General features: G+C 38.6%; 1 protein-coding gene across 1 annotated transcript in view; it reads left to right on the top strand.

Annotated features, from left to right (window-relative positions):
- Nucleotides 1–16,272, top strand: part of slc2a9l2 (solute carrier family 2 member 9, like 2) — a 39,748-nt gene that overhangs the window by 9,443 nt on the left and 14,033 nt on the right. Inside the window, exons 6-10 of the mRNA XM_088308737.1 lie at nucleotides 5,588–5,720; nucleotides 7,590–7,777; nucleotides 8,199–8,309; nucleotides 10,394–10,495; nucleotides 11,338–11,413. Coding sequence (XP_088164863.1) covers nucleotides 5,588–5,720; nucleotides 7,590–7,777; nucleotides 8,199–8,309; nucleotides 10,394–10,495; nucleotides 11,338–11,413 — 610 coding nt within the window. The remainder of the gene's footprint in view (nucleotides 1–5,587; nucleotides 5,721–7,589; nucleotides 7,778–8,198; nucleotides 8,310–10,393; nucleotides 10,496–11,337; nucleotides 11,414–16,272) is intronic.

Genomic DNA, 16,272 nt, shown 5'->3' with positions numbered 1-16,272 from the left:
TATATTCAGCCTTCCCGTGTCCGATTACGTTATACGGCTAAGTTTACACATCGCAATTTCTGCTTTTTATGACGTAGCGAGGCCTCGGGTGGCAGGCCATTTCTATGCTTGCGTTACTTTTTTTTGCTATTATTGATAACCATATCAATTTTGACTTACCCATGGATAAGAGTGACAAAAACAAGCAATAAAGCCCTTAATTGTCATTGTAGTCAATGTGCAACTAGATTGGAGAGCCCCCCTCTCCAGTGCAATTTAACAAATCATTTAATTAAATATATCAATTAAATAAATTAAAAAATAAATATATCAATTAAATAAATTAAAAAATAAATATATCAATCCAATAAATTAAAAAATAAATATATCAATTAAATAAATTAACAAATAAATATATCAATTAAATAAATTAAAAAAATAAATATATCAATCAAATTAATTAAAAAATAAATATATCAATTAAATAAATTAACAAATAAATATATCAATTAAATAAATTAAAAAATAAATATGAAATTAAATAAATTAAAAAATAAATATGAAATTAAATAAATAAAACACAACATGATTATTGTGATAATGATGGGCCGTTCCCAGGTCAATAGAATATTTACCGATTGCTTCAAAATGCATTGATATTATTGAAAAGGACAGCCAGTTATGATCATAAAATACATACATAGAACACGTGAGTGAAATTTGGGCCATACTGACACGATATAGTTCCTTTGCGGTGCAGCAGCCTGCCAAAACTAAAGAAAACTAACCTCAGGGGTGTCTGGTGCAGGAAATCTGGGGCAAGTACAAAGTAGAGAATGTCTGACCGTTCAGTTATTCACGTTTTCATCCGTTTGCTACCACTTAAGGGTAAAGCTGGAGCCTGTTCCAGGTGACTTTTGGCGGGAAGCACGGGAAAAACCTTGAACTGTGGTTCTATGAAGTCGTAGAAATACAAGTAACTATTTTCTCACCCCAGTTTGACCCCCCCCCCCTTTCCCAAATGAGCCAACCTTCTGACAATCTTCAGATGTGTTTGACACTCTTCCCCTTGATGAAAAAAAAAACTTTCCAGAAGCTGCTTTGCTCTGCACTTTTGTTTCTTTTCCTGTGCATTGATCGGCAAAAGCTGTTAAGCCAGTCGGGCTTATTTCTCTCACCGATGGCCTCTGCTGCTTGTTCAACATGCTTGGTCAAGTCATAAAAGTGCCAACGTTTAGAACAAAGTACAACGACAGATGGCTGAAAGTCGTTTCCTTGATTTGTTTCCTTGGAGGATCTTTGTTTGCGCTGAAGATGATAACAGCTGGGCAATAGTTGAGAAAAAGAAACGTTCACGTTTGTTTGAGAGTTGGATGAAATTTAAAAAAAAGGCAACTACGCCAGCATCTGGATCCGCAAGCCATCGTAGAATTTAATTCATGCTGCTACGTTTACTATTGTCTCAGTAGATGATTACGGCATTTGGAATCATCTCAATGACTGTCTACTTCTTGACATAACAATCAGTCTCCTTACAGCCAATTGTAAAGAATGGAAGTTTTTGCTTCTTCTAAATACAGCAAAAAAAAATAAAAAATAAATAAAATAAAATAAAAAACAAAACAAAAAATTACAAATAAAATGTTAAACGTCGAGGCAAATGTATTGTCGACTCTGATGAAATAGAAAGAGTAGATTAAATAACTTTGTTATTGATGCAAATTCATGCTGGAAAAAGAAAATCTCAAACTACAGGTATTGTCCGGTTTTGGCATTGTGGAGGACTGAGGCGGACGACCCAAATGTAGGGAAGTCAAGAAGCGTAACTTAAAGGGTAATTATTTAATTGAAGAAAATTAAATGGCAAACAAGGAACTTGGATATACAAAAAAAAAAATCAAAGTAATCAAATAAACCTGACTATGAAAACCTTTTTGGGTGGCAGCTTCTATTAGTAGGAATCAAACATGACCCTTATGTTGAGTGTCAAATAGTAATAAGCGTTGACAAATACTGACCATCATTCTTCTAAAATTGCAGCAAGGGATAAGCCTTGTAGACAATCTGTCACTGAGTGCTGCTGCAAGGAGCACAACTGCATGTGCCATTTCCACAAGTAGGTGCTTGCACCGCTAATGACCCAATTGCTTTCCAAATCCATCAGAGCTCTTTAAGGGGTTGTTTACAGAACCAAATTTTTGGGTGGAGTGGACTGGATGGCACGGTGGATGACTGGTAAGAACGTCCGCCTCACAGTACGGAGTTGGCGGTTTCGATTCCAGCTCCGGCTTTTCTGTGTGTAGTTTGCATGTTCGCCGCGTGGCTTTTCTCCGGGTACTCCGGTTTCCCAACATTCTAAAAACGTCTAAGTGTGCCCTGCGATTCGCTGGCGACCAACAAGGCCCATATGGACTCCCTTGTCTGCAACACTGCTCGTGTGATGAGTGTAAAAAAAAATCTAAAATAATCCCCCGAGGGTTTGTCTTTGTCCTCAAACTTTGTTTCTCCATTTGGTGCCTAAATTGAAAGCTACCGCATCGCTACATGAAATGCGGTCGGATTTCTTGCAATGTGCAGCTTTCACTGAAATGGTGGCTCCTTGCAAATAACACTGACTGATGTAATAAAAGACTGCTCTGATGGCACACACTTTTTTTTTTTTTTAGTTTCAGGTGTCAGCTAGCACATTTTTCATCAGCATCAGTAAAATTGGGTTTTAGAGGAGGTGACATTCACGGTTAACAGTTCCAGGCAGAGGTGACGGTGGGATTTTCTGCTCATCCGACAAACATAAACCTCTAATATGTGTCACATAAATTTTAACAGACACTCTTTAGACTTTGAGAAAAAAAAATCTTAATCGTCATTAATAATTGGATTTGACTAGAACAGGGGTCTGCAAACTTTTTGATTGGCGGGCCACAATGGGTTCTAAAATTTGACAGATGGGGCCGGACCTGGAGCAGATGGATGGAGCGTTTTGGTAACCTCACCTCATCTGAGAAAAAAAAACAAAGATTTAATTTGAAATGAAAATGAACAAAAGCATTACAACAAAATATCTGTCTTTGACACACCACGGTATTTAGAAAATGAAACATTATCAACGTTTATTCATTTAATTTTTTTCAAGTTCGACGGGCCGGATTAAAACCTTTAACGGGCCGCATGTGGCCCCCGGGCCGTAGTTTGCCCTGGTGAGTGGACAGTTCCATCGATGCTGTAGTGACCCCAAAAAGTACAAATCTCTTTAAGGTGTAAATGATGAGCATGAGGCAAAGTGACCAAATGAGTCTCAAAATGACTCATCAAAGATATTTAAAAAAATAAATTAATTAATTTAAAAAAGGGGGGGGCATCGCATCAATTTATCAGGCCGACGTTGTTTACGCCAGCTTGTATCAGATAATTACTGCACTGCAAACTATAATCCATCATGCATTAGTCTGTGATCGGCTATAAGGAAGTGACAGCCAATTATTTCTCACAGCTTGCTGTCGAATTAAAGATTTTCAATCAACGGTTAGCTACGCAATAACATACCGAGTCATGATTTTCAACGAGATGAGGTTTTTTTTTTTTTTTTTTTGCCCAAGTTTTTGTTTGGTTCGGAGAAGTAATGAAAACTGACCTAACACAGATCGTATGAATGCCGAATTCAACTGTGTCGTCCTCCTGACATTTCCATTACACCTTACCAACGATACACAAATCATTTATTTTGTGTCCTGCATTTACTTGCTGGAAGCTGCCATTAAAATGTGCTTTCACCTTTGCTTTGTTCTGTCATCTGAGGCCAAACCAAAGAAGCTTTTTATTTTCATTTATTTATTTTATTTCACTTGCATTTAATCACAGCATGGCGGCTTACACCCTCTCGTCTCAGCGATGTAGCCTGACATGACTCACGGAAGGAAAAAAAATAAATAAAACAAAACAACAAGTACAACCTTTTAGGGTCATCATTAAATTGTGTACAGGATTACGGCGATGTTTTAGAGAGACACTCACCATAATGATTGTTTGTACAGCGTTTTAGCAGCCACACAAGCTGTCTGTTTTTTTTTTTTTAGCCCTTTCCTTGTGGATTGTACTTTAACAAATGCAGATAATCTCATTATGTTGAAAAGTCATATTTTGGTTCGATAGATGCCGAAGTGTCGTGGGTCGATTCAGCTTACAATAAATAATCGCAACGCACATTTAAACAACAATAAATCGTCATACAAATGCCAGATTTTGTATTTTGAGTTTTATATGTGCTTATTTGCACTACCTAAAGATTGTCAAAAGTAGCTTAAATGAAGAGTAAAAAAAAAAAAAATTAGGTTGAACATTAATCACATGATAAGAGCAATGCCCATTGATTGTCTCTTTCTCTCGCGCAATCTGTCGATAATGCAAAATCATGCACATCTTATTTGGCTTTGGGCAGAAACTGATGAGAAAAAAAAAATAAATCAAAGTTCCATTTTCCTTTTCCAGGCCAGTGAATTGAAGAAAAATAAAATCGCATCTTGCATCAGCCTTTTTACCGAGTATGGCATAATTCGATTATGATGATCAGTTTGGGGCCTGTTATTTCCAAGACAACCCCCCCCCCCCCAAAAAAAAACAAGACCAATTGTTAAATGTGTTGAACATTCACAGAATATTTACATTAAGTTAATTTTGTCATTTTCAATTTGGATCCCAGATTTGTTTAATCCATTTTGAGGGAACTCCATTTATGTTAATTGAAGTCTCTCAAATTTCTAATTTACTCATTTGGCGAGCTAATTGATTGGCTTCAGCACATCCGTGACTCTAATTAGGATGTTGCTTTGGGTAATAACCTGCTAATGTTGAAATAGACATGATCCTAAATGACTCAAATGTTCTTTGTCTTATTTTTTTTTCCCCCCGTGTGGCCCCTTGCAAATGGGACGTTCCATATCCACTCTCATGAATCAAGCAGGCTGTGAATGATGACTCCGGAGCTTCCAAGGCACTTTTCAAAGAATGCGGGGCTATAAGCGCACCGGCGACAATGTAAATGACCTCGGTTATGCTCATAAATTCACTTTTGTTTGTCTATTCATCTTTGCCACCGCCTCCAAGAACACGACTGGATGTAATCATGGTATAAACAATCGCGATAGTCCGAATTTATGACATCGGCCTTATCATTAACTGATTTTTTTTTTTGCTTTGTTCGGCATTGCAATGACAGTAAAAAAAAAATTTGAAAAAAGGGCAGCTCAGAATTTATTATACTGTGCTGGGAAAAAAAATCTTGGGTTTAACTCATTCACTATCCGCGGAGTTAAAAAATGGATCTTTGACGTCTTTAACCGTCAATGGTACTCAATGAGTTTCTTTCTTTTTTTTTTTTATTTCGTTTTTTTGGCAAGTGTCAATTTATTTTTTAGCAGCTTCAGCAGTCCAGTCCAGACTTGCCTCCTCCCAGCCCCTTGGTCCACTTTTCCAAGTCCGGATGGGAGACAGTGTCATATTGTTTGTTCACATTGTGGATAAAAAAAATGGTGTCGGAAAACATTGATGGCAACTGCAACACTGATCTTGACAACACTGATTTCACTGTTGGTTGGTTGATTTGTGACTGCAGGAGTCTAGGTGGAACTACTTATTTTCCTTTCTGGCATTGCCTGCAGTGCTGCAGCTCTGCGTTCTACCTTTCCTGCCAGAGAGTCCTCGTTACCTGCTGATTGAGAGGAGGAACGAGGCTGCGGCAGAGAAAGGTAACGACATAACACACACACACACACACACCATAACATTGCCAAGTAATAATGAAAGCACTCTCACTCAGCTACCGCTTGAAAACACTCACATTCAAATCCTTGCATTGCCGCATTTCTTGTCACATTTTCTTCCTTGAGCTGCCCTGAAGATGTTTTGCTTTGCCTTGCAGTTTTTGTTTAGCTTAACTTACACCCACCCCACAAAAAAAAATCATATTGTTGGGATCAGCCTCCTCTACTTCTCTGGGCTTCAGTCAGTGTGCTTGGCTATCAAGCAGACCGAGTACTCAGAAATAAAAGTTAATTGTTGCATGTGGGGAAAAGGCTTGTAACTGGAGAGGAACTCACAAAAGTATTGCTTTTATACGTGTCGCACTGGACTCACAACGAGAAGTCATTGTTTACCGTGGGATGGGGAAAAAAAATTAAAATTATATATATATATATATATATATATATATATATATATATATATCACCCAACACTCTCATAATATAAGCAGCAACAAATCTAAGTAAAAAGCTGCATTCAAGGACATTTTTCTTTTAATGGGACACTCCTTCTTATTTCATCTGTGCCATCTGTCTTTTAATATGCTCTTCAATATGTGTCAGTTCAAACTGAAGTCTGCTCAAAAACACACCAACAATCAAGTTGAGAAAGTTCATTCTTGACATGCTGAGAGAAAATTACATTTATCAAGCAATCATGCTGTGTTCATATCTGCTGCTGCTTTGTGTTTAATTATACGTGGAGTAGGTGCTTGTTGAATTTTGTACAGCAAGTGCCAATCAGTGGCGACTGGAGTACTTTATGTTCTTGAGGAAAAGGAGTGTCTAGTAAAAGGAAACTTACTACCCAAACTGGCCTCGCATTGTTCACATCACTGTCAGCCACCAGGAGCCTGAGAGACGCTGGAAATTCACATTGCAACTCTTTGACCCACAATGTCAAGTCAAGTCCAAGTTTTTCGGTTCCAAGTCCAAGTTAAATCTCAAGATTCTGATACTGCCTTTAACGTAGTGCTCAACAATTCACTATTCTTTTTTTTTTTTTGCTTTTGGTCGGATATTGTCTGAAAACATTCCCAAACTAGGTTGTGCCCTCAATCTGCACACGCCCCAAGAGCCTGTCACCGCTGGGTTCTAACTTCATGACTATTAAAGTGAAGAAAGTGTTGTGTTCACGCCAACAAATTCCCCCTAGTGCTTCACTAACAAGTTCAAAGAAAGGTGTCAATGCTGCAAAAAGGCAAGGCAAACATTTGTTTCAAACACAATTCAACTTTTTCAAACACTGAAGTTGTTCCCCGTTGTCTGTCTATATACCGTATTTTCCGGACTAAACGCCGCTACTTTTTTCCTTGATTTTGAACCATGCGGCTAATACAACGGCGCAGCTTTTTTTGTGGATTTTTCTTTCACCACTAGGGGCACTCTAGAGTTCAGAAAATTTGCTAAATAAATCTTGATTATTTTTTTCTCTTGGGTCTGTTCTGTTTTAATGAGCAAAGTTGTTGCCGTATTAAAAGGCACCGGTTTAACAATCTGTTGATTTACCTTTATGTGCATTCACAGTACAAAATCGTTCTGTACATGCAGGAAACAACTCGTTTTTTTTAGTCCAGACAATATTTTTAGGGTACTTTAAAAACAACCAAAGCTGTATACAAAAACGTGCTGTACAGAAAGTAAAAGTCAACGTTACATACTTAGAAGAGATGAATGACTTATTAATTTGTCCAAAAAATAAAGAAGTTGGTATACAAATGATACTTTCAGTACAGGAGTCGGAATCAATGATTGTTTTAATTCTGTCTATTTTTTAAGTATTCTATTTGTGTGTGTGTGTGTGTGTGTTTACCAGCCTTTCAGAGATTCCTTGGAAAAAAGGATGTTTCTCTTGAGTTGGAAGAGGTCCACGCAGAGGCACGAGCTCAGGAAAATCTGCGCACGGTCTCCACTTTACAGCTTCTGAAGAGTCGGGCGGTTCGCTGGCAGCTTATCACCGTCGTGGTCACCATGGCCAGCTATCAGCTCTGCGGCCTCAACGCCGTAAGCGCCACCTCTTTATGTTGTTGTATAACACAGTACAAAGAGACTTTAGAATTTTGTAAAAAATAAAAATAAAAAAAAAAACATATATATATATATATATATATATATATATATAAATAAAAAGTATATTGTAGTATTTAAAATGTCTGTGAATTAGCACCACAATCAGGCTTTAATATCATTTGAGTGTTTATTTAAATGTATTTCTCAAGTCACTATATGATTCAAAGTTTAGTGCAAAGCTTTTAATTTTTATTACTCTAACACTGTTTTATGAAGTTTGATCATTTTCCATTTTGGGCTAATTGGACAACCGCTTCCGAACCATTTACTCACCACAAAGCCAAAACATTCGTTTAATTAGCATCGTTGCAAAGGTAAGACTGAATTTTAATGATCGACTATTGCCTGTTTACAGATCTGGTATTACACTAATGGGATCCTTCGAGAAGCGGGATTTGATGAGGAGATCATCCCGTACATAACGCTCAGCACTGGAGGTATCGAGACCTTTTCCGCTATCATCTCTGTGAGTATTGCGACTGGTTGTTGTTTTTATTCTTACCTCCGACTTAAATCACCTTGAAATTATTTTGATACATATCATTGTTATTGACCTTGCACTTGTAATCGTTTGATTTAATATTCAAAAATTATTATCCATATGGAGTTTGTTACGTGCCTAAAATCAGTAACAGGTTTTGAGGGAAAAAAAGCTTTGTGGGGAAAAAGCTTAAATTGTTTGATCAAACACAATTTACCTGCCTCACATTTTGGTCACACGCTCGATTCAAAGTATGTTTTTGATTTTGTCTTTGGGATATTATCATCAATTTAGATTAGACAAAAAGAGTACAGGAAAAGTCTGCGCTCACGTCCTTTTAATGTCTTTGTGTTTAATTGTCACCAGGGTGAGTGTGATGGCCAAACAAAGTACATTTTCACGCTCAACGCCTCTCCCGAGGGTTGATCAGCGGATGGTGCCAAGACCGCATCCCACGAAGGGCCAGTGGTGCCTCAAGCGGTGGCTACTTGTCTTTAATGGCTCATCCGCTTCTTGATGTGACGAATAATGACGAGACGTTTTAGTCCTGTCAACCGTGAGTGCTAAAGTCACCGCTTTGACCTCCCTTGCCTCTGCCGAGAAGTGCAGATGAGAAGTGCTCCGGGAGAATGCTGATTTCATTCAACGTTATTTTATCAGGCGGTTCACGTTTATTTGTCAAATATTGTAGAAGTAAAAAAAAAAAAGCAACTTTATAACCGACAATAAAATTAGTGAACGCAGAGCCCGTTTATTTGCATCGACAAGATTGATTTGGATTTCAGATATTGGCCTCCCACTGAGAACAATGATGTATCATACATCTTCTGTTAGCTTCTGTCATCTTTTAAGCTCTTCCTCACAAACACACGCAGAATGAATTAGACCCTTTCGATTCTTAATGAGCTGCGGCTGTGCAAATGATGTCGCGTATGTGTGTGGCTGCAGACGTGTCGGGTAGAGAGATGTCCTGTTCTGTGCCTTCAGGGCAGGTGGGACGCACGTGCGCACACACACACACACGCACACACACACAATGAATTGTAATGTGTAAGGTTTCCCCAACACACGAGCGAAATACCTCCTGTTCTCTTTCCACGTTGTCTCTCCCGAGCTGGTGGGATTCATACAATATTGTACAAACAGCCACGACCTTTTCCACAGCCTCATGAAATCTGACCGGCGAGGTCGGACTTTCTCCCTGAATACCTTAATGCCCTCTCCACTTGCTGCTAATGCAACTGTTGGGGGCCCCGCCGCCACCACAACATCCCTCTACCCAAATTCAGAAAATGTTTGACATTACCATGCGAATATTTTCCGAAACAAAATCAGCTCATCTCAGCGATTAAACAGTTACATATAATGAACGTCATGTTCAGTTGCTAGTGAAGGCACAACGACATTAAAGGGGATGTCAACCCCAAAATTTTCTTTACAAGAATTCGTTCCATACAGGCATTTTTGTCGAAATCCGGCATTCTGATTCATATTGCATTTAAAGAATATGAATTTAAGCAGCAAAATCCCCCCGATTTTTGCCATCTCAGTGGGCGGCCACACCTCTGTTGACTGAAAATGACATCACGGTTGCTCAGGGATCACCTAACGACCAATCATGGCTCAGTTTCAGAAAACAGGTGAGCTGTGATTGCTCGTTTCCTGAGCCTTGAGCAACTGTGATGTAATTTTTAGTCGTCAGAAGTGACAAAATGGCTAAGAACGGGGTTATTTTGCTGCTTAACTCCTCATAATCCACAAATGCAATATTAATCAGAATGTCATGTTCAGACTAGTCAAGACGCATAGAACATATTGCACTTTTTTGGGGGGGGGTTGACTTCCCCTTTAAGGACATTCTCTTGAACAGTGCAAAGATGCTAGCTTGACTTTAATGAGGCACTGTGGTGTGGTGGAGATTTTTTTTTTCTGGCTAATAAAACGTACAGAATTCTAATTGAAGGAATCTTAAAAACTTCAATTCTACCAGCGTAGCTAATGAATTTACCATGTAACTTGTTGCATTTCCAAATGCTCCTGATTCAATGCTGTCTTTGTCCTCTTTCCAGGGTTTAGTGATCGAACGAATCGGGCGAAAACCTCTGCTCATATTTGGCTTCAGCGCCATGGCGGTGTGCTTCAGTCTACTCACTGTGTTCCTCAATTTTCAAGTGAGATTCAATTTAGTCTAGTCTTCGTAGTCTGTTTCATGCTGTAGTAAGATTGTGACTAGATAAGAAAATGAGAAGTGAAAACCTCTCAAAAAATGTATGTCACCACTTTTGCGCAATCTCAGCGATACCGATACCAAGCACTGATATCATTCATTCTTATGATACCTAAAATTTCAATTAACACAATGACAGATAATTGTGAAGAAAGACCTTTCTGTCTTCCTGACGCACATGAGGATTCACTGATGTGTCAAATGGTTAAAGTGTAGCACCACCTACTGGCAAGGAAGACCTACAGTGTTCCAAGTCCAATTTTTATTTATTTATTTTTTTTTGCGTTTAGTATCGGTGCCTAGAATTGGCATACTTCATGAGTAATTGATACTATAAAATAAGGGCGGTATTGACCCGATACTGATACTGACTTTGGGTGGAAGGTGGGCTGAACAATATATTGGCAGGTTCAGGCAGAAAACTCACCATTCATACTATCACAAAGTGAAAAAAAAACCCCAATGCTGCCTACATGAAAATTAGGCGAGTGAACCACTGAATTATCAGTAACTCCACAAAACGAAAAACTAGTAATAAAATAATAATAAACGTGTTACTACACATTTTATTATGCACTATTTTATCCAGGGTTGACATTTCTAATATCTAAGTACCCTTTGAATAGATTCATCCACTGGGGTACTAGAATTAATGTTGAAAGTAAAGTTGCACAGTTGTAACATTCAGAGCAGTGGTCAAATATCAATAAATATTTCACGTCGTAAGGGTTTTCAGTTTGCTGAACGAATGTTGAAAGTGGCACCACGTTCCTTTTGTCTTGCTAGGACAGTGTGTCATGGATGCCGTACCTCAGTTATGTCTGCATACTGGCAGTGATTGCGTCCTTCTGCTCTGGGCCAGGTATGATTTTAGTTTGATAATCTCGCCTCTTCTTTCTTTTAAATGACTTGGTTTAACAAATGTGCAGATTGTGCTACAGTTATTTACTGATACCGCTATTCATATATTATTTGGATATTCACACAACGGATGATCCTAATTGTGCTTTGAGATTTTGAACAAATGAATGATGAGCCACAATTGCTACAATGTTCTTCCATGGAGGTAATAGTTGCACTGATTCTTGAAAGCAAATAATAACACAAAGATATGTCAGGAAAGGTTTTTTTTTTTTTTGTCGTCTGAACCTTTCTTTGAACCAAATTTAGAATTCCGCGCAGGTTTGCATTTGAAGCTTCTTTGACATTAATCCTCACTTGTCTGACATGATGCTCGTTGACAACACGGGAAATTAGAGTTGTAATATGTTTTAAATAAGCAACTGGCCACACTTTTCTCTCCCTGCTGTGGATAAAAGGATTTTATAATTGTGTGTATATAAATAATAATAAAATATATAATAATAAAATAAATCTTTGCAATATTTTCTATGCAACAATAAATTTAGTTGTTTGACATGACTTCCGCTTTAATGAAATAATTAAAAATCCTGCATATTTACTGAAGCGATATTCTTATTCTTTTTGTTGAATGACTCCTGCGGGTGACATCACATAGATGATGCAAGTAAACAGCAATAAGCAGCGGGTTTTTGTTTTTTTTTACATTTTTCCTGGAGATTGAGCATACACTAAATTCAATTTGAAACCTTCCTATAAACCTAAAAAAAATCTAGCCTATAGGAATGATAAAAGCAATGTCATTAAAAAGTTTGGATGTATATTTTACTCCTGTATGAGTATTTATACCACACACCTTGATAAAGTGTGTGTCATTCGGCTGTTAGCGTTCCCTCGGTGACTCCAGTTGAAGGTCCAGTTTGAGGGAGGCTAGTTAATTGGGTCCTCTCACTGCTGCGGGGCTCTAAATGGGACTCGTGCTATGGACCCTCGGAGCTAGTCATTTGTTCAGCTGTCACCATAGAGACGGCTGAAAAACAAAAATGGTTTGGAGGTCAAGTTTTAGGGTATATGGTGGACTGTTTATGTAGCCCCCTTTTCTGGCTGTAGGGTACACAAGGGATAAATTCGGATTATTTTTTAAAAGTGACAGATATGCTCTGACATTTTTTTTTTTATCTGACAACAACAATCTTTGATTTTTCAAGACATACTGCATGTGTTCATGCTCCTCCCTGCAGAGCATCGACGCTTGTGTCTTCAAAATGACTTTTTCCTTCACAACCTTCAGTAAAAAATTTTTTTTTTTCTATCTATCGAAAAGCAGCACAGTTTGATTTCATGCGCATAAAAACTTTGTAGTCCAAACCTAAATCGGTCGATCACAAAAAAAGTACAGACTTTGGTACCCATCCCTATTAAAAAACTTTTCAACCACTGAGAAAGAACAAGACAATTGTTCATACATGTCAAGGACATCCAAATTGAGCCGACTGCAATGCTTTGCGCACGCCCGCAGCATGATCTCCCTCCATATTATCATTATTTTTCACAGCCTTTTAGGCACGTTTGTTTTGCTCATTTTGTTCAATTTGGATATTCATTCGCTCTCCATATGCTCTCTCCCCACTCTGGTCTTTCCAGGATAGGCATGCTCTCGTTTATCATCATTAATTTACTATTGTGATGTTGCCCATTTTAGAGGTGATCAACATATGTGCCAGCACTCCCAATGTTCTCGTCTAAATGTATGCAAATCCATTCCGAGTTGTGAGTTCTCGGGCGGCCCGGTTCTCTTCTTCAGCCAAAGATCGCATTCACGCACTAACAGTTGTGTTGAGTTTGAACAGAAATAGCTGCAGGACACATTTTCAGCATTCTTTGAATTATCGTCAGGGAAATCATGGGGAGTGACATTAAACAAGGTTATTCCTGCCAAAGAAGTCTCAACCATTTATTTTATCAAAATGTTTTCATACTTGTGTTGCGCACAGCAGATTTTTCTTTTGATTTCCCATGATTTTCTCTTTTTATCATAACCAGTTTTAATGTGTGTAATGTCAGATATATTAAGGAGTTATCTACGGCAGGCAGGTGTTTGGTAAAAGTTGTTTAAACTCGTTCAATCCATAAGACATACATATATGCTTTGAAAAACGTAGTCCCAGCCTCCCATAGACGTATTTATACGTACATTTGGGTGCTTGTTTTACTCATTTAAGCAGACCAATGAAATGAGACATCCTTGGGCAAGGATTTGGCGTGCATGTATTAAAAGAGAGAGGAAAGCAACCAAACCCATAGTGGTTCCGTGCAAATCAACAATTCCAAGAAAAGAAGAGGTGCGTATTGACAGCCCGTTCATCCGGGACGGGCTTGGTGACCATTTTCAAAACGATTCCACCTCCTTGCATTCACGCTGATATAACTCATGTACAAATGGAGGACCATCGACACGACAGCAAAAGTTGACACGCTCCAAAACATCAGCCAGAAGCACCAGAAAAAGAATACATTCGGTAAAGGCGAACACACACATCGACTGTGGAGCCAAATGTGCACGCATCTGCAATAAGATGACATTTAAATAGCCACGACTTCCGTGGAATGCCATTGGCCGTCCAAAGTGAAAATGGATGAATGACCAACTGAATAAAAATTGCAGTTACGCTACAGTAATTACCCACTCACAGTGTTCAGATGATAAATGTGTTGTCTGTGAAAGCCATCTACTGTATCATCATGCACAGCTTGTCTCTGTGAATCTCCGCACACTCCGTCAGGATATAGTGAACCCGTTTTACCCGACATATCAGCACATCAAAGAACAACTATGTAATCAAAATATTTTTCTTTCCCCCATTCGATGGCGGTTGCAGATTTAGTTAATAACATGCTTGTTATTCTAAGATGTTGGGCAACTTAACAGTCAGAGCTTTTGTAGCATAAATTCTCAGCGAACATGACTAAAAAATTATTCATGAAATACTTTCACCGCTAACTGTTTTCAAAGAGAAGATAAATCAGTCATATGAAGTCATCCCAGATGTCACATATGACATGAGGTGAAAGCAGCTGAGAAAAAAAAGACATAAAATATCTTCCCATCTGAATATCCATAGAGAGAATAAATTTGTTATGATTAAACGTTGTTAGCTGCCGTAAGACAATTTATGAATTCATACCTACAGTGGACCCCGCTATTCGTGGGGGCCAGGGACCGCACCACCTCCAGCAGTAACGGAAATAAGTGTATGACTAATGCTCATTGAGGGGGCGATTAAATTGCCCTAAAATTCTTCAAAAACGCTAATAAATGTTCCACTATGCACTCACCACAAGAAACGGCTCCTCCGCAAAATCCAACTCTCGTCGGGCAACTTTTGAAGCTTCGAAGTCCTCTGTGCCCATAGATGGCGCTATTGAGCTAGCCTTCTCTCTAATTAGCGGTCCAGTTAGCGGGAGGCTTTTAGCAGGACTACAGTTAAAGCATTCCAAGACACGTTCGTTTACGCCGCTGAACTTCGTCCGTCAAGCCTCGTAGCAGGTAGAAATGCCGGAATCATACTGTGCCAGAATCGATTCCTTGTTTTTTTTTTTCCTTTTCACTTTGTATCCCGCTTCTCTTATTCGGATGCATTTCACTCTCTCTTCCGCGGGCATTACCGTTCTTCTTCGTTTGGATGCCATGATCTACAGACGTAAACGTAAATGAAGGGATTTTAAATCTTTCGCAATTTTAGTAAAAGTCATGCCAAAGAAATCATTTACATGTCGCCGCTTTGGATCCGATAATGGCGGAGCAGGTCAAAGTTTTTCCGTTGTATGGAGCGGGAAATGCTTAGGTTTGCGCTACCGCGGGCTTTGCAATGACTTCCGGGTTCCGGATATCGGAATTTCCGTTGTGAGGAATCGAATAGGAATATAGGAGTGAAAATGTAATACATGCGTTTTTTTTCCTTTTTCCTCGGGTGAGGGAATTTCCGTTTGACAGAGGTCCGCAGGTGGGAATACTTACTGTAATTACAATCATAGCAATAAAAAGAAAAAGAAGACTTGCTCATAGACATAAAACATTACATTAGAGAAGTAGACACTGATGTTTCTCGTTGGAATATTAAATTAAAGCAAAGCCTGACGATGCAAACGTTCAAAACAACTTTTATTTGAATCACCTTGACGAAGGCGTTATGTCTTTTAAGACCAACGTCGGTAATATATGAAATGATAGAAATGTGTGTGTGGAGTGAACCCCGGCCAAGGTGAATGTTAATGATGTGCGGTGATCATTATTGTAAGATTTAATTAAAATGACTTTAGAAATGAAGAGAGTAACAAACAGCGTGTGTGTGGAATAGAAGATGTAAGGATGGACGTGTTGCAGTGGTGCCATTTCCAGCATCACAACAGTACAATTTACCTGCAGATTTTCTTAAGGACTTAATCACTGACAAAAAACTGTTTAAGCGACAGTAAATACCCGAGAGTGCTAAAATATTCCTTTTTGTGCTTCTCCTATAGTCTTGATCTGGAATGTGTTTATACCCCATTTTGCTTTTAACAAACAAAAAGAAAATGTATTCTATTTTCCGCCCTGCTACATATTTGACCTCTTCTGATCAAAGATTTATTTTCTTTGGTTGCTTCCTCATTAGCTTGCAGACGTGTATTCTGTCCTTTTTTAGATCAATTTCATGCTCGTCTATGTCAGTCAGCAGGTGTGTCTTTTTGGTGTGTGTGTGTGTGGGGGGGGACAAAAAGAACATGACTGCTTATATTATCTACATTATTCACGGCATTTGCATGCAATATTGTAAATGTGTTTGCTCCTTCATATGACCTGACGTGAATGATTTTTTT

The sequence above is a fragment of the Idiotropiscis lumnitzeri genome, chromosome 11 (genome assembly GCF_059441095.1).
Source record: "Idiotropiscis lumnitzeri isolate Australia: NSW breed Sydney's pygmy pipehorse chromosome 11, RoL_Ilum_1.0, whole genome shotgun sequence".
Taxonomy (NCBI): Eukaryota; Metazoa; Chordata; class Actinopteri; order Syngnathiformes; family Syngnathidae; genus Idiotropiscis; species Idiotropiscis lumnitzeri.
The sequence above is the reverse complement of the archived record's forward strand: the minus strand, read 5'-3'. Positions and strand labels throughout refer to the sequence as shown.